Source organism: Haliotis asinina, chromosome 2 (assembly GCF_037392515.1).
Source record: "Haliotis asinina isolate JCU_RB_2024 chromosome 2, JCU_Hal_asi_v2, whole genome shotgun sequence".
Classification (NCBI taxonomy): Eukaryota; Metazoa; Mollusca; class Gastropoda; order Lepetellida; family Haliotidae; genus Haliotis; species Haliotis asinina.
In genome coordinates this window covers 84747267-84765893 of record NC_090281.1, presented here as the reverse complement: position 1 = coordinate 84765893, position 18627 = coordinate 84747267, and the positions used below count along the sequence as shown (strand labels likewise).

Below are 18627 nucleotides of genomic sequence, written 5' to 3'. Positions count from 1 at the left end.
TGTTGTAAAGCCACAGAGGTGTATTCTGGTGTTATGAGATATAGAAGGTTGTCTGAAGCCAGAGATAATATGTATCAACAGAAGTATTTCAACATATCCTTTACCCATATATTTTGTGTAAAGTGCGCACTTTTAACTTTTGTGCAATTCAAAGAATTGCTTTTATTATTCATATTGATAATTGTATCAAAGTGGAACTCACCATTTCACCCTCCCTACAACACAAGAGCTCTAAATTGAGCAAGTCTAGATTTCCTTAGGTTCTGAATCTCTGGTTTCCTTGGGCCTCCTTTTCAATTTAAATGGGTTTGTTTGGGACTATAAATATTATATATATTCAGAGACTAAGCATCTAACATTTGGAGCCTATTATACAGACTCACATAGTAACGATGATTTTTGTCAGATGTATTCTCTAAGTAGTATTCTAGCTTTATGGCTGCATTTGGGAAATGATCAAGTCTGAACCGGACAGTCTAGTGAGAGACGTTATGAGCATTGATCAACAGGACATGTTGACATGCATCAGCCAAGTGATCGGTGAAGATCAGGGTTGGTATTGATCGTCAGTAAGCCATGCTTATCGTCAAATTCGAGTAACAGGATCGGGTGGTCAGCTCTTTTACACGGTTGACACATTGTATCCCAGCTTGATAGGTCAATACTCATGATGCTGATCACTTGATTGTCTGGTCCTGATGCCATATGGTTGGAGTATTGCTGAGTGCAGCACTTTACAACAGCCAACCAAACTAAACTTAATTAATCAGTCAAGTAAGAGAACCTGACCACCTGATCATGTTAGTTGCCTCTTACGACAAACATGGGTTACTAAGGACCAAAGTAGAAGTTGCTGATTGTGTGTATCATGTCCTGATTGTGTTCATCATTGCCTGGACCCAACATGGCCAGAATATTATTCAATACTGTTCAAAACCTCTCAATCTCCCACAAGCGTCTTAATATGAGTTCAAATCCAGATGTTCCTGTTTGAAAAGAACCTGCAAATTGACAGTCTTTGTACATTGTAATAGGGCCTTGCCTAAGTAAACATTGCAATGAACTGCTTTGCAGTTAACTCAAACAGGGCTAAAATTGGCTTTTGGGCTAGTTCTGAGAAGTTTTTGTGCTTTGTTTGGCTTATAAAGCCTTTGCCATGAAATCCCCTTCACACTTTCCGGTGACTTTATCAGCTTCATGTCTCTGAGCACAAGCAGGTGAGCTGGGCTTTAAAATGAAAATTAATCAACTATTTGTTTTGCTTGCCTCTACAGATAAACAAATGAATTAAAGTTTTTACCTTAAACAAGGTGGATAACTTTAAAAGGCTTTTTTGTCGTGTGCAACTGGATGTCATTAACAGGTTGGAGAGTTGCATAAGTTAATACTGATCACTTCCTGGGTTGGCACTGTGGGAGACACTGTGTTATCTAACAGCCTTGAGGCTTCTATTTTAAATTTCCAAGTAGCTAGTATTTATTCACGGCTTGCACTGAGCAAGAATTTGATGGTAGTAACGAAGTGCATTCTTGTTGTAAAAAATACAAGTGAGTTTGGAAGGTTGCCAAAACAAACGAGTTCATCCAAATGATTTCTCCCCCATTAGAGCTATCGTAATAGTTGTAGCTGAGAAGGAAGACCTTCTGTACAATTTGGTTAAGTTAATATTCTGTGTCGGATATTTCAGGTTACTAGTTGTGTATGCAGGATGTGTTTTGTGTTTGTGTGTTACTTGTGTACGAGTTAGATTGGTATTTTCAAGGGAAAGGTGATATTGCTTGTGTGAGATAGTTGCGGTATTTGACAATAAATATCATTTACTCTGACTCTCATAGACTGTCTGTGATTTCAACTGGAGCCGGATCTGTAGCCTGATAAACTGGGAAGTGGATACACAATTGTTGATGATCTGGGCCTGGATAAGTCAGTCTTTCAATAAGCTTTTTGTTTTCACTGGTGATGAAAGACCACCAAGAGAGAATTAGTTGGTTTCAAGTCATAAACATTTCTACTTCATATTGAACAAATGTGCTGTTATTAGAAGCACCTTACTAGTTAGTGACCTTGACAAACTCGTGAAACTTTACGTTACTGACAGCCAGAGGTTCAGACGATCACAGGTGACCCAGAGATATGGTAGAGTGAGTGAGGTTAGTTTGATGCTGCTTTTAGCAATATTTCAGCATTATCACAGCTGGATCACCAGAAATTGGCTTCACACATTGGGGAATCTAACCCAGGATTTTGGCATGGTGAGCAAACACTGTAACCACAAAGCCACCCCACCACCCAGGATGTTGTAGAGATAGTTTCTGTAATTATGAAATTGCCCCCCCTAAATCCTATATTTGGGGAGAATTTATCTCTGGTCATGAGATAAAAACCATTTCGAAAAATGAGTTTGAACAGTTCACAAATGGGATATGACAACTTTCCCCCCACATCATGTTACCAAATTTGACCTCCCAATCCATTTAGACACCTTATTACAGGCTTACGTTGCTTGGGACCAGCAGTCTTACTCAGAATTTCCACAGGTTGAGTGGCAGGTAGGTCAATGGATTTTTCAGCTGTTCAAAAAGCTTGCTCTGAAAACAAAATGATCACTCATAGCTGTATGTCTGGCATTTGGAATGAGGAGTCTGGGAGCATATTTAGTCAACAGTTTCTCAGTTTATGGTTGGTCAGGTGGCAAGTAGTTCAAGGGAGGTCACCCCGCTTGTAGAGTTATCCCCCTTAATGTTCCAGATATTTGAAATTGATACTTCCTAATATGCTGAACACCTGGAGATTGTTTAAGTATTTGTCACTTTTAGTTTCTAGTCATCCTTTATGGCCACCTAATCAATGTGTCTGTCTAGAAACATCCTAGGTGCTACATACATTGATAGCTGAGGCTAATGTGGTAGAAGCTGTTTACTGGGTGTGTTAAAGACAGAGAGACTTATTGATATCTCATCACTAGGCAGGAAAAACAATCCATCTCTGGAACAACCCAGTGTCCAGGGACAGGTGTTACTTTCATGCCAGGCTGTGTAAGTTAAACAAGTTGGTTGGATTGGTTCGGTGTTTTAATGCCATACTTAGCTCTGTTCCAGCTAAGTGGCGGTGGCCTTTAGATAAGACTGAACCAGACAGTCCAGTGATCAACAGCATGAGCATTAATCATGCAGTTGGGATTTGATCACATGTCAACCAGGTCAGCAAGCCTGACCACCTGAGCATGTTTAACCGATTACGACAAGCATGGATTACTGAAGACAAATTCTAACCCTGATGTTTATGGGTTTTAAACAAGTAATCTTACAGTGCAGTATTCCTCCTATGTCACTATGGCAGCAGAAAATCGAAGTCTTAGCTTTGCACCAGTGGAAATTACCCACATTGACTTTTAACATCAACCAGTTCACTCACTGATCCTGTTTTGTTGAAGTGGTGAGATAGCCTAGTGGTTAAAGCGTTCAGTCATCAAGCTGAAGATCCGGGTTCGATTACCCACATGGGTACAATGTGTGAAGGACATTTTTGGTGTTCCCCATCGTGATGTGTTGCTGATTTAATGCTAAAAGCGGCGTAAAACCATATTCACTCGTCAAGCGTCTAACTTTCATAAAAAATACAGCTGAGCAGTGTTGTTCTCGTAAATTATTGTCGTGTTTTCAAATTCCAATGACTTGAACTATTTCTCAATGTATAAAACTTTGGATTGTCTGGTCAATGTTCACTTACCAACAGGTCATTTATCCTATTAACATTGTTGGTGTGTATGACAGTAAAAGAAACCAAATCTTCAAGCTTTAGATTCTATTCTAATTTTTCCAGTTGTACACCAGTGATTTGAATTTTCTGTGCCGTCCTAATCCAGAATATATCTTGTTTTGAAGAGTAAACAACAGTCCAGTGTAATATATCTTAAAGTATGTGACTGATATTTACAGTAATATTGAGGATAATATTGAGGATAAATACTGTGATTATGTGTGATTAGAACAAGCACCTGCCAAGACCTAGCCATACTAGTCCTGGTTATTACTGATGATGAACTGCTGCAATGTCTGTGTGGTAATTATCTCATTAATGATGAAGAGGAGAAACATGCGTATACATGAGTATTTTTGACTGCAGTGAGGACAAGAATGTTAACTTCAACAACTGAATGCTGGCATAAATGACTGGGAGACAAGAATGCAAATTTAAACACATAGAATGCATACTGACCAATGATAAAGGCATTCTGTATATTTTATTGTGAAGGTTTGAAACAAATATTAATGAAACATATGAAAATGGTGTCAGAAAACACAAATGTGGAATGAAGGTTTGTCTGCCTGAACCCAAGGCATGTTAGTGTTCTAGGAATGCTTTGTAGAAGTAGTGTGACATTACTCTAAACAGTTATCCTAAACTCAGGACACTTTCTCTGGAAACAATGGCATCTGAAATATAAGGCTTTGGCTGGATGATGAGGAGAGGATGTTGATGAAGATAAGGATTAATGGTTGATGATGAGGATTAAAGATATGATGAAGAAGCAAATTAATGGCTGAAGTTGTGATGATGAAGTTAAAGGAGATTATTGAGAAGATGAAGAGGGTTGAGGATATGATGATTAAAAGTTGAGGTTATGATAAAGATAACAGATCTGATGAAGATAAGGATTAATGGTTGATGGTGAGGATTAAAGATATGATGAAGAAGCAAATTAATATCTGAAGTTGTGATTATGAAGTTAAAGGTTGAGATGATGGTCGCCGTGGTCGTAATGAAAAAGATGAGGAAGATTACGGGGATAAAGAGGATTGAGCAGATGACTATGAAAATAACAGTATATCCACCTATAATGATATGAGGCTACACATGAGCATCCTGATCTGGTGAAGGGGATGGATGCCCTGTCATCTCTAACATCTTCCTGCAAGTTGGAGAGTGAGATCTACTAATGGGGTGTTCAGGTAGCCTGTCACTCAACTCTTTCAACTGCCTCACTGCTACAGTATTTCAAGTAATGGCTTCCTATCATACAGACTTGAAAATATCTTCTTTTTCAAGGTGAATAACCTAATTAATATGTTTAAAATAACTATCGTTATGTTTTCATTCAGGGTTTTTAAATTGTAAACATCTTGTTACCAGGTAACTGTTTGGAACATTATTGCATGTGCTGTCTTGGAATCAGATAGTATATGTTAAATATGATATTTGGACAACTACCTTCAAATTTGTTGCACTCATTAAAGTAAATGCACATATATGTATAAATCTTTCTACCATCCACGCAGATGAAGTATAGTCCATTGGTATCCATCCATAGATATAAAATTAATATCACTACTCCCTATCCATACATATATACAGTATGTATTATCATTCACCATTACATAAAGTATATATCATTATTCTTCATGCCCACCCTTATCCAGTCATTCACAGTAACACTTAAACCATGATATCATTATTATTCATCCATGCATATAAGTATGCATGTTTATTCCCACCCATACATAACACTAGCCACCGTCTATCCATAATTCTGTGCATGCATATGTGTGTGTGTGTGTGTGTGTGTCTATGTGTGTATGTGTGTGTAGTCCATAATGTTCCATGTGTGTGTGAGTATATTCTTCATGACCAAATTCCCTTTATTTCGTTTCCTTTTTTCTGTAACCCCTTTCCACATTTCTTCCCTCTTATATTTCCCTCTTCCCTTCCCCCACCACTCCCCTTTGTTTTACCACCTTCCCCAACTCCTGCAGACTAGCCATGCATAAAGCCCATCCATCAGTGCAGAGGAAGCCTCTATTTTAAGATTTCTCTAATCATTCCATTCATCATGATATAAAGCTATCCTCCCTGATCAGTTGTAGAGATAGTGCCAGGCAATCCAAAACAGGCTGTACATGTACAGCTGGAAACAGACCAATAAAAACTGACCTATGCATATGCTGATATATCAGTGTATTCTTATAAACATGGTATATAATTCTGCTCAGCTGAAATATTGTTTTGACACGATGGGCATGCCCATTTCGTGCTGCAAGATAAACCATGAGATGTTGTCTTTCATAATTGTATGTGTCATTAATTTTGGAAATGCATCAATGTAAATTAATTTGGTGATAGTGGTATCAGCAGATATGCGTATGAACTTACATAACAGAAGTTAAGTCAGCTTGACCTTGGTACTAAAAGTTTCTGTTGTTATGACTCGAATAAGTGTTACCAGCTGGTTAGAGATAAGTTGTGGTTGTTGAGTGCTCTTAATGTATATTTACAACAGACGAACATCATCTCTTTAGAATATATTCTTTTTAAATTAGGAAAATATTGTAACTGTTTTGGAAACTGTTGAAAACGTTAATGATGTTTGTTTATTTTCAAGAGACCTCTACAGCCCAACATTATAGAATGCGTGATGATGAGTGCATTACTATTAACTGAAAATTTTTAAAAGTCTGAAGTATTTTGTGCTCTGGCATTTGACTGCTGAAAAAAAATGTATTCCCATGTCTCTGTCTAATTATTGGTGAAGAGTTGCCTTGTTACCCAGTTGTTAGTGTGTTAGCTTCTGTTGTCTTGGCCCCAGTGTGCCTAGATCCTGTTGGAATGAAGAAGCAGAAGGGTAGCACAGTTGTTGGTGTGTTAGCCTCTATTGTCTAGTGGCACCAGTGTGCTTATATCCTGTTGGAATGAAGAAGCAGAAGGGTAGCACAGTTGTTAATGTGTTAGCCTCTATTGTCTAGTGGCACCAGTGTGTCTAGATCCTGTTGGAATGAAGAAGCAGAAGGGTAGCACAGTTGTTAGTGTGTTAGCCTCAGTTGGCTTGTTGCACCAGTGTGCCAAGGTCATGTTGGAATGAAGGAGCAGAAGGGTAGCCTATTTGTTGGTATGAATGATTCAAAGCCAAGCTGAAGTGCAACAGTCGCAACAATAGTTTTAACTGTTAGTGACAATAGGTGATGTTGAAATTGTGATCCACTTTTGTAGATTAATTAATTAAGTGAAATTTCATAAAATGACGGAAGTATTGATTGTTGTTACGCAAAATGACTGAAATTTTTAGTCATTTCACAAAGTGTTCGATTTCACAGTCTGACTGTAACATCTATTATTGCATTGTCAACAATGAGTCATGTCCAAAATAGATAACAAGACCCCCTTGTTCCATGGTTTCAGTCCATACTTGACTTAATAACAATGACTCCTGCCACTATTCAAAATCTGCAAATTATTACCGCCATTGAACAACAGGGATCACAGGTTGGGTACAGGAATGTTTCGCCAAGAGTATAAGGTAAGTGGGTTACATCCGTGCGGGAAATACCAGTGGAAGTGACCATACTCACATTGGAGGACAGGGAGGCAGTGTCATCTACGGATGAGAAGGAGTGGAGTCGCGACGGAAACTGATGTCATTGGTTTCAAACATTTTAGTATTTCACGTCTCTGGCCATACAAATTGTTCCTTGGTAGTAATCGTTACTGGTGACCAATAAGCCAACTGTCAATGTGTACCTCTTTCACAAGGCACTAAAGTGATCGTAAGTCACTAAGGTAACCTTAGTGCAGTGTTAAAGAATGGGATTTAAGGTTAACCTTAGTAAAGGTTGCTTCATGAAAGGAGCCCCAGGGCTATATTAGACTCTCTCTCATCTCAGTAGCTCAAACCTTGACTTCAATTTTAGTTCTTAATGGGCATTAGGAAGTTCTGTATACTTACTGGGGCAGTGGGGTAGCTTTTGGTTCATTTGCATGTCAAACCAAAGCTCAATTACCCACATGTGTAGAATGTGTGCAGCCTATTTCTGGTGTCCCCTGCATGATATTGTTGGAATATTGCCGAAAGTGGTGTAGAACCAAACTCACTCACTCACTCATTGTATACTCATCAATATATAATATGTTTTATTACTTTGCACAAGGTCATGTGAGTAGTCCAGTAAGTAAGGTGTTAGCATGCATCTGCAGAATATAAATTGTGTCTGCTATCTACCTAATGAAAGCCACCACATTGCTGGAATATTGCTGAGTGTGGCTTAAAGTCAACTCCCTCACTCACCTGTTGTAAGTGGATGTACTGCCACCACATTGCTAGAATATTGCTGAGTGTGGCTTAAAGTCAACTCCCTCACTCACCTGATGTAAGTGGATGTACTGCCACCACATTGCTAGAATATTGCTGAGTGTGGCTTAAAGTCAACTTCCTCGCTCACCTGATGTAAGTGGATGTACTGCCACCACATTGCTAGAATATTGCTGAGTGTGGCTTAAAGTCAACTTCCTCGCTCACCTGATGTAAGTGGATGTACTGCCAGCTGATTATTCAACAGTTGTCATATAGCACAGGATGTTTCCAGTTTCCTAGGGAGTGGATGTCTTTCCAATTAATACCATTGGCTAAACTAAAGCCAAATTGTTCCTGATTCTGCAGCCATTTGAGATGCCCTTCCCCATTCAAAGCTGCATTTTATCACTCTTCTTGATAGACGTACATCTCTGCTTGTTAAAATGTTTTTACTGACAGTAAACCAAACTTTGCTTTTGGGTTACATAAATGTTATTCCTGGGCTTGGAAACTTGGCATGCACTGCTGTAAGCAGGGGGTTTTATGATGAGTGTTTAAGATTGTTTATTTTATAAATTAAATTTTCGCGTCTGACTTAAATAATTTTAATTGATTGTAGTAGGTTTTGTGATCATTTTATTTCACTTATCTAGTAGTTTGGAACTGTTCCTAAACAGATACTGTACATTCTATTTTCCAACATGGAATTGTTCAGGATGTTATCAGTTATGTTAGTAATGGTCATGTGAGTGAATGAGTGAATTTTGTTTTACACCACACTCGGCAATATTCCAGATGTATGTTGGTGGTCTGTGAATAGTCAAGTTTTGACCAGACAATCCAGTGATCAACATCATGAGCATCCTAGCCTGAGCTTTGGGACACAATGACATTTGTCAATCAAGTCATCAAGCCTGATCAGTCAATTTTGTTAGCTGCTTCTTATACCTGTTAAGCACATGTTACTTAAGATCAGTTTTGTCCTGATTCTTCACAGGTCTTTAAGAAATGAAATATGTTATGATTGTAATCTGTCAGTGATTTACTGAACAACTGATGGGATTAACAACTTCGGCATTTCTATAGTTTGTTTACGTTAACAGGGTCAATGTATGTACAGTTTTGTAATCAAAAGTGGGGATACTTCAGTGTTGTTTTGTGTCACATGTCAGTTTGAATAATCGTTTTTCTTCTTTTACATTAAAAGCATTGTTGTTTTATTTGTTACTGTGGGTTTTAGTGATTTTTTAGAGCATTGTGGTCTTTGATTTCATAATGCCATTTAGCTCTGCCAATGTACACTTATGCATATTTTTGTAGAAGTCCTGGTGGTTGAGTGGTGCCTAAGGGTGTGGATTTGAAGCCCAGGTGGGACTCCACCCAACAAGAGTACTAGAATCTGTACTTTACTAAAAAAGTGTAATCCAAATATAACGTACATTACATCATGGTCTTCGTTTTTGTACCAAGCACCTGATCGATGATTCATTGAAATCTTTTATGGCTGCCATTAATTATCATCCAGTCATCAATAGTCTTTGATCTCGCGTCACCTTTTTTCTCACAAAAGTTATTTTTGATATGAAACAGTGGATGTTATTTTCATTTTATGGTAAGTATTCAAGAAATTTCATTTCTGTCCACTGCCGTGATATTGCTGGAATATTGCTAAAAGCAGCATTAAACTAAACTCACTCAAGAACTGTAAGGCCGTCCCAATGGTTTGCTGCTGTTGTCATTAAGTTGTAAAATTATCATCAAAACAACGCATATAGTTGGAGCGTTTGTTTTTAATCTTTGGCAAAGAAAGAGGTGTTTACTACCATAAAGCCACGGATCACATGAAACAACAGCAGTTATCTCCCTTGTCAGCTCCTCTTCTGTGTAGTTACCTCATGGGGGTTAACATTAGACAGAAACAGCGTATATTGGCAGCATATGTAGGAAAGGAAAACATGGCAAAGACGCCTCACATGTGTATGTGTGGGGAGGTAATGTATCATGTGAAATGTTTTTGTCTTCTTGAGAAAGATCAGGCAGCTTTCAGAGAAATACTTCTAGAGGATTATCACCCTCAGTTGGGTTGAGGGAGACAGTTATGGAAAGTTTACTTGAGTGATTATCATCATATCATTCAACAGCATTTTATAAGCTACGATACTGAAGCAGTTATTTTTGTAAAATCAGACCAGGTTGTTATTCATAATTTTTGTAGTGTATTGTGTCAGTAAATGACTACAGTGCTTTCAGTCACAGAGACTGGGACTGCTTGTTAAGTCTGTCATATTTTTGGACTTCTGCTGATAGAGGCTGGAATTTCCTGCTTCTTCAGTCATTAGGGGTTGGAATTTCTTGTCCAATCAGTCCACAGATTTTACCTATTGCACTATCTGTTAAAGGCTGCAGTTTCCATGCTCCTGTAGCCACAAAGGCCGGGATTTCTTGTTCTCTTGTTCCTTCTGTCAGAGATCTTGATTTCCTTTATCCTACAGTCACATGTTTTAGCATGTCTTTTTTTTTCTGTCAGAGTTTGGGATTTCATTCGGTCAAAGAGATAGGGATTTCCTCAGCATTTTTATCAGTGAAGTTTGGATTCTTGTTTCCATCCCTACTACAACCTACACCCCCCCCCCCCCCCCCCCCCCCCCCACACACACACACGGACACACACACACACACAAAAAAAAGAGGAGCTTGGGATTTTCTTAGCTATTAGAGGAGGCTGGGATTTCTTTCTCCTCTCAGAGAAGCTTGATGCTTCATTTCTTGCCTGCTCTATCAGGGTGGTTGTGATTCTTTTCTGCATTTACCAGAAACGAGTTGGAATTTGTTGCTCGTTACCTACCCTCTACAGCTTCATTAGTGACTCTTTCAAGGTCACTTCCCAGTAGACTCGGTGGTCTCAGTAGTCAAGAGAAGTGACTGGCAGAATCTTGTTTCTCTGTTGGTCATATTTCACACATATTCTGTTGCCGAAAAGTGCCAGTCCTTGTGTTCTGATCCTGTTCTAGAGGAAACTTCCCAAGGTGTGGAGATTTGTTCGCAACAAAGCCTGTTAGATGATTCATTGAAATCTTTGATGTCTGCAATGCATTTTCATCATCAATGGTCAGTGACTCCGACATCACTGATTTTCTCAGAAAACTCATATTAATGGAAGCTATTGTTGTTTGTTGTTCAGTAATATGTTAATCATTCAGGAATTTATAGACAGATCCACTATCTTCGAATGGATTATCTATCTGTTAGTATTAGTGTGGACAAATTTTGTTCTAATTGTGTAAATAATTATTTTTAGAAAATAATCAATAACAGACTGGGTTCTTTAGAAGAGGTCTTCCATGCCATATAGCTGGAATAGTGCCGAGTCCAGCATACAACTAAACTCACTCACTCACTAGAAGCTGCACTGTCAGCTTATCTAGACTTGCTTCTTTTAAGAATCGAATTACAATACCACCATTGGTTCAGCATGTAGAAGAACCTTGGAGAAAGGCTATTCTTACTCAATTAAGACTGTGACTGTATTTGAATGTCAAAGTGCAACAGTAACAAGCTGAAATCTATATGCCTCTTTCAGTGACATACATGTAAGAGTGTTGTTGATAAGATAAGTCTTGTTTGACTTACAGGGTTGACAGTATGTGAACATTAAATGAATTAGTAAAATATTTAATAGCACAAACTATATATCCATGTTCAACGAATCTGTTCCCGTGATTATGTTTTCTTGAGTTTTCAAACTCATGTGTTCCTTGGGCTCACGAAAGAGACAAAAGTAAAGAAACGTTTTCTGACATCTGGCTGAGACTCACTCACTCACTCACTCACTCACTCACTCACTCACTCACTCACTCACTCAGTAGGAGACGTAGGTCAAGGTAGTGTAAAAAACATGAAAGGTTCAGTTTGGAAGTAATAGATAAATACTTTGTGTTTGCTTTGGAAGTATCAATAATAATTGTATTCTTTCTGATGATGGCAGATTTCACAAAGAATATTTCACCTCTTTTGGTGGTCTGTCTCACAGTCCCTGAACCATTATTTTGCCTACTGCAAAGCCTTCTCTTCAGTGCTAAAGCCTTAAATTAAGAAAGGCTAGATTTTCTTGTCAGTTAAAATGGGTTTGTTTGTTACTATCAAAGTTCTACATATTTAGAGACTAAACATTAGTCTACTCTTTTGGATGTAATGAATTAAGAAGGGAACAGTACTGAATTGTATGGTGCCAAGTACACTTCCCATGGGCACCTGTCAGTACAGAGGTGGTGTGTGAATATCCCATGTAGAGGACTGGGAGCAGTTCTGTGTACTTAACATTGTCTGTGACCTGGCATTAAGTACTAAACATTGCTTTCATGAACATATACATAGTCCATGTTTGCAGAGAAGTCGTAATAAGTAATTACATATTATATACTTCTCAGAAGAAGTCAAGGAACAGTAAGTCATTGTTAAAATGTAAAGTAATAATATATTATATACTTCTCAAAAGAAGTCAAGAAACAGTAAATCATTGTTAATCTGTTTGGAGATGTCATATGACATATTTTGTTTAATAGGTTTTAGTATGACTTGACCAATGCTGTATGTTATTTTACAGATTTGCATGATCAGTGTCAAGACTTCATTGGCTATTGCAGATTGGAGTTAATTTCCTATGAAAAACACCAATTACAGCAACAAATATTAATACAAATGAAATATTTTAAGTAAATGATTTATGCCAACAAAGTATTTTGGTATATATTTTAAATATAATGTTAAATATATGTTACATAACATTAAAATATGAGTTTTTCAAAAATTATATGTGTGATGTTATTAATGGAATAAATAATCCATTGTTATATATTAAGTTGAAATAAAACTGAAATGAATTCAATTCTAAAAGCCTTATGGATGTGATTTTAAAAGATATGATATTGAGGGTTCTTAATACTACGTGGCAAATACATGTATGCTAGATAAAGTGAGCATCACAGTGTTTGATGGTGGTAATGGGAGGGACTCAAATATTGGATGTCTAGATGTACTTGTGGAGGTAAGCAAGGCAGTGTCTGCTCTTTGTGGCCAAGTTGTTCTGGAACAAAGACGTGCTGCATAAACAGGATATTACCCTATATCATAGGCTTGCTAAAACCTGTCTACTATCAACATGCACAGCCTCTTTATCTTATATCAGCATGTGCATGTACTTGCAAGGTTGAGTTGACGCCTTAAAACAACAAACAGACATGATGGTGATGTGTGTATTGAACTCACAGCTGTCACAGGTTTGATGAAGTTCAGGGAAATTAAACAGTTTTGTGTAATTTTAACGTTTTTTATTTAGATTGGAGTCAGGTTGCACCATGCCCCTGTTCCTGAAACTTCTTACCATTAAGGCAGCCTTAAATCTGGTTGATTGGATGACTGTACTGTTTTCTCATCTTGTCTCGCTTCTGATTAAAATCTTGACTCAGCAAAAGGACACAGTCCTAAAATGGTTTTGGTTGTTACTGCTGAAGTAGTTTTGCAGCAAAATGTAAATTGTTTTGTCCCAGTTGGTCTTTTTATATTTTTGGTTTGTAAAGTAATGTCTTTGGTAAACAAGACATGGCAGAGATGAATTATTAAACATGTCGACCCCCTTGTTTACCACCTTAGACCTGTCAAGGAGAGTCAGCATCTTAGTGCAGAGTTTTACATGAGGCAGAAATATATGTGCAATGTGCGCAAACACAATGGATTCCCCAAAAATATATAATGCATCCTGAGAAATGCAAAATAATATTTTTGTACTTGTTCCTGTGATTTAAATAGTTGCTAAATTTTAGGATTCAGTGTACTTTTCATTTTCTTTGCAGCACCCGAAATATTTCTTTTAAGGATTCTTGAAAGTAGGAACTGGGGACGTCTGGCCCTCCAGTTGAGTAGGTCATGGTAACCCATGTTAGTTTGATTTAGTTAGGTTTAAACACCATGATGTGTTAGCAGACATAGTAGTTTAGCCTTCCTTCTACTTTTTATCAAGTCCATTGACATACTTTAATCATATCAAGATACTATACATTGCTATGACCAATATCTCTGGCTCCTACTTGTTAAATTTCAAATTAAATTTTAATTTTAAATGGGGCAGCCTAGTAGTAAAGCATTTGCTCATCATGTGGAAGACCCAAGTTTAATTCCCCACGATGTGTGAATGTGAAGCTCATTGTGATATTTGCTAGAAGCGGCGTAAAACTAAACTAAGCTCACTCACCATAATAAATGATCAGTCCCTTGCACCATCGTCATCCACAACGAGTAAAATGACAGAACAATTGCAGAGTTAATTAGTTCCTTTGTTCCTCTTTTTGCAAATAAGTAGAATATTACACCAGCAAAACCTCCTTAACCTGAGTTCAAATTGCAATCAAACCAAACAACCGTTGTCAGATTACCTATATAGTTAGTGGAAGGTCCTTCGACATGAGGCAGTTTCAGAGTTATTGTTTGCATTTTGGCCAAGTCTATTTGCTGATGTTATAACACGACAAAGCCTCAAATCTGATTGGACGTCTGATTGAGTTATTGAAGCATCCACACGTTTATTTTGATGTCCAAATGCTGTAGCCTGCCAGCCTGGATCATGGACACAATAAAATATTTGAATGAAGTTCTGACTAAGTGTCATAACGGGAGGTTGATCAGTAGCAGCTCATTATGACATCACATTAAATGCGATCTTCCTATTGATGAGCTTCATCTGACGTTTTTTAAGACAGCCCATGCTCAGTGCATTAGGAACTAGTTGATTGCCATTGTTATCAGCCCTTGAACTATTTCCCAAATGGAGATAATATGATTTAATTTGAATCATTTTTATGAAATCATATCTTTTTAATTCATTGCTGTTTATTAGAGAGTGTTTCAATAGAACATGTGAACCTGTTTTTAATTTTTAATGTAAATAATCTTTATTTCAGATCTGATGTGAGTTTATTTCTTCTAAATAATCTGACAAGGGGGTGCACTGATTGACACACAATCCTGACCCACATCTCGAGCACATGAAAGTCATTCCGACCGTACTTTGTCTTCAATGTGTCATTCTTCGACTGAGTACCGAGTATTGTCCCTGCTACAATCAAATTTCCCAATACTTGTGCATTTGCATTTTACAGACATTGTTAGGAGGAGTGAATCACGTCTGTGTTAAATTATCAGGATATTCCCTTGGGCTTGCAATTTTTGTCTGAAGTAGATTAGCTGTTCTGTTACTTTGATGAAAGAGAGAAATACGCAGTTGGAACCTTAACTGATGTCATGTTCTTCTGTCAAACTGATTTAAGTTGATGTGGTATTAATATTTTTCAGGACCTTATTGTTTCTGTTCCGAATGGCATATGAATGGCCCAGTGATAAAGGATATGATGTTTTTGTACCGTATTGTATCCCTTAGCCGTGGTTGGATTCTTGATTGCCAGTTTGATTATCAAACTTGTCAAGATTTTAACTGTGGATTATCGGTGTATTTGTACTTTCAGTGAAGGAGATTAATGTCTATAATCTGTATTTATCTCACATCAATGTGAAATACAGCAAAATTCTGTTAATAACACCAGTCGGTGACCTCAGGCACTTGTCTTAAGCCCATGTTTAGTAATATTTCCTGTGGTCAAGTTGAATTTTCCAACTGAAGTCCACAGAGTTACAAAGAGGATGTCACATGATGTTGAGTGATAAGATTGGACTGGAAGACAGAAATGATTTAGTAGCTGATTGAAGCATGCTTCTCTCTTACTCTACCCTTATGCTAAAGTACATGATTTGACATGAATGAAGAATAAATGAAGATGGGTCCGTTGAAGTCATAAATATATATCATTATAAAAAGTAGGGGATACTCCATTTTGCAAGCATACCGCAAGCCAATGCCCAATGCATTGAGAAAATGTAATATGTCCATACAGGTGATGCATTTCCAGTGGAATTAAGTGTCACATTTAATTTCTCTTAATTTCTCTTCATCATCTGTTTCTTCCTTGGCTCCATCATTTGCATTTTATCAATCTTGTAATTCCAAGGAGAAGGTGAGATTTCATTGGGATGAATTTTGTGATATGCATGTCCATCAGTTACTGTCCTGAGAAATATACAACATTAGTTTGATATTTCTTCATGTAACTTTCTTCTCTTTGAACCCTGGTGGTCAGGGAGAACCCTTTGCTTTTTATGTCAAAATATTTAGGGATAGTTCTCATTTGTAATTTGAGTCTCTTCAGATGTAGCAATGCAGCAGCCATTTGTGAAACAGACGTGAAAAAGCATTTACTATGTCTCAACAAAACAAGGACCCTTTTGAAAAGTGTAATTTTAGAATGACCTTTGTACTTGTTTGCTGAGGAGAACCTCACTGAGGAAACCTGCTTTTGGATAGACATGTCCCTTAGGAAGATGATAACAGGCTTGTGAAAGTCTAGTAATACTCGATATTGAGCTGTGTATTAATTTGATATGACCTTTGATGTGTATCTGTGAAAAAGTTTTCAGAATCAATTAACAATGGTGTCTACTACAAGTATTTATCATTAGACTTTTCTGCAGTCGAATATTTGGAGAGGACAGAGGGCATTTAAACATTGATCATACACTTGTGGAAATGTGAATCTTTTGAAGAGGTGTAAAACAAATAAAAATAATAACAGATCTTAAACTTTCATGTTAGGTTCAATGAGACTGCCATGTACTGAACAAAGGAAGTTATAGATCAAGAATATGTTGGGTCCTATTTTTGTGACGTTGTTTGCCCAGTGTCCCTTTCAAATGAATCGCCAGTGTATATATATATATATTTTACTGAAATATGTTTTAAAAAGAAAATGGTATTTGATATTGCATGAATACATGATATAATGTTTGAAACAGTGCCTTTTCTTTACTTACAGCTGAAATTAATGAAGTCAAAATATACAACACACGGCCGAAAATCACAGGGAACTTTGTGGATTCTACTGTGATGCTGAAGGCTGGGGACAACTTTACTCTACTGTGTGAGGGAGACTTTCCCTTGGAATGGCATGTGACAGCCCCAGGCCCACAGGACAGGGTGAGTGAGTTATATATCAAGACGTAGGGGATATTCCATTTTGCAAGCTTAGTACTAAAAAGAGAAAAAGCAGTTATATATCCATACAAATGAAACATTTTCCAAAGGAATGGTATGAATTGTCACATTTTCCTGTGATTTCTCTTCGTCATCTCTGTCCTCCTTGGCTTCAACTTTTGCATTTTATCAATCTTGTAAATCCAGTATCCTCTACCTTTTTAATGGTATACCAATGTAACACTGTATTTATGAAATGAGTGAATGGTTTGGTGTCTAATGAGCAAAAGTTACTTAGATATCAATACAATTCATGAGTTTAGTATTTTATTTATTACTCACCCAACAATAGCAAAATAATATCTCAGAATTCAACGTACAGAACGAGTGCAGTACTCCATCATAACAGGATCATGAGTATGAATGCATTTCATTTATGATTGTCAACATTAGTCTATTTGATTTGATTTTATTAGAACAAACAAGGGGTTATGAAAAAAAGACCAAACAGTATGCAGGGTGACAGGAAAAAATAGTCTTTTTTTTTTCTTATTTTTGTCGTCATATAACAGAAATATTGCTGAGCATGCTTCCAAACAACAAACAAACGTTATACCATAGTTGGCATCAAGATAGAATGTGATGACCTCAGGCCTTCATGAATGGATGAGTTAGAGAAGAGTTGTACTTATAGGCCACACTGCCATAACAGTAGCAAACAAACAAACAAATGTTGTAGGATATCTGAAACTGATACTACCACCTGATCAAGGTAGCACAATCCCTCACTGCCAGATGAGGGAGGGAACGATGTTGATATTTGGGATACTGTCATCATATTCCTGAAATATTTTGGTGTTAACAACAAACAAACAAACGTTATGTTATAGATAGAAATACTACCCGATCAAGGTGGCATCAAGCTTTGATCAGACAGGGCACTGAGTTAGGGACAACATAGAGATACTGAACATGTCAACATGCTTGATTATCATATGGGTGAATATGGTTTTTAGCAGCATTTAGCAATATACCAGCAATATCATGGCATTGAACACCAGAAATGTTCTCTCACATTTCAGAAGTTGTGGGGAATCAAACCCAGATCTTTTGCGAGTCAAGCCAACCCTTTAACCACTACCCCTGTTTAAGGCTGCTCCACCACTCAGATAATGATATGAACATAAACTTGATAAAAGGCAGGAAATGATGCATCATGTGCCAGGCACACACAGTACTCGGGAAGCAGGTGCTCGTATATCCCTCATACTATACCTTGGCAGGGCAATGGTTAGCTTGTCACTCCGAAGACCCAGATTTTATTCCCAAAACTGGTACATTGTGTGAAGCCCATTTCTGGTGTCCCCTGCTTTGATATTACTGGAATATAGTGAAAAGCAACCTAAAACTCAACTCACTCACTCACCAACACCATGGCATGCAAATTATCGTGTTATTGAGCCCATTGATGCTACCTTTTTGACATAGTAAG

At 37.5% G+C, this 18627-nt stretch overlaps 1 protein-coding gene across 1 annotated transcript in view; it reads left to right on the top strand.

Moving 5' to 3' along the window:
- LOC137274473 (vascular endothelial growth factor receptor 1-like) overlaps positions 1 to 18627 on the top strand; it is a 65860-nt gene that overhangs the window by 26506 nt on the left and 20727 nt on the right. Inside the window, exon 2 of the mRNA XM_067807675.1 lies at positions 16978 to 17138. Coding sequence (XP_067663776.1) covers positions 16978 to 17138 — 161 coding nt within the window. The remainder of the gene's footprint in view (positions 1 to 16977; positions 17139 to 18627) is intronic.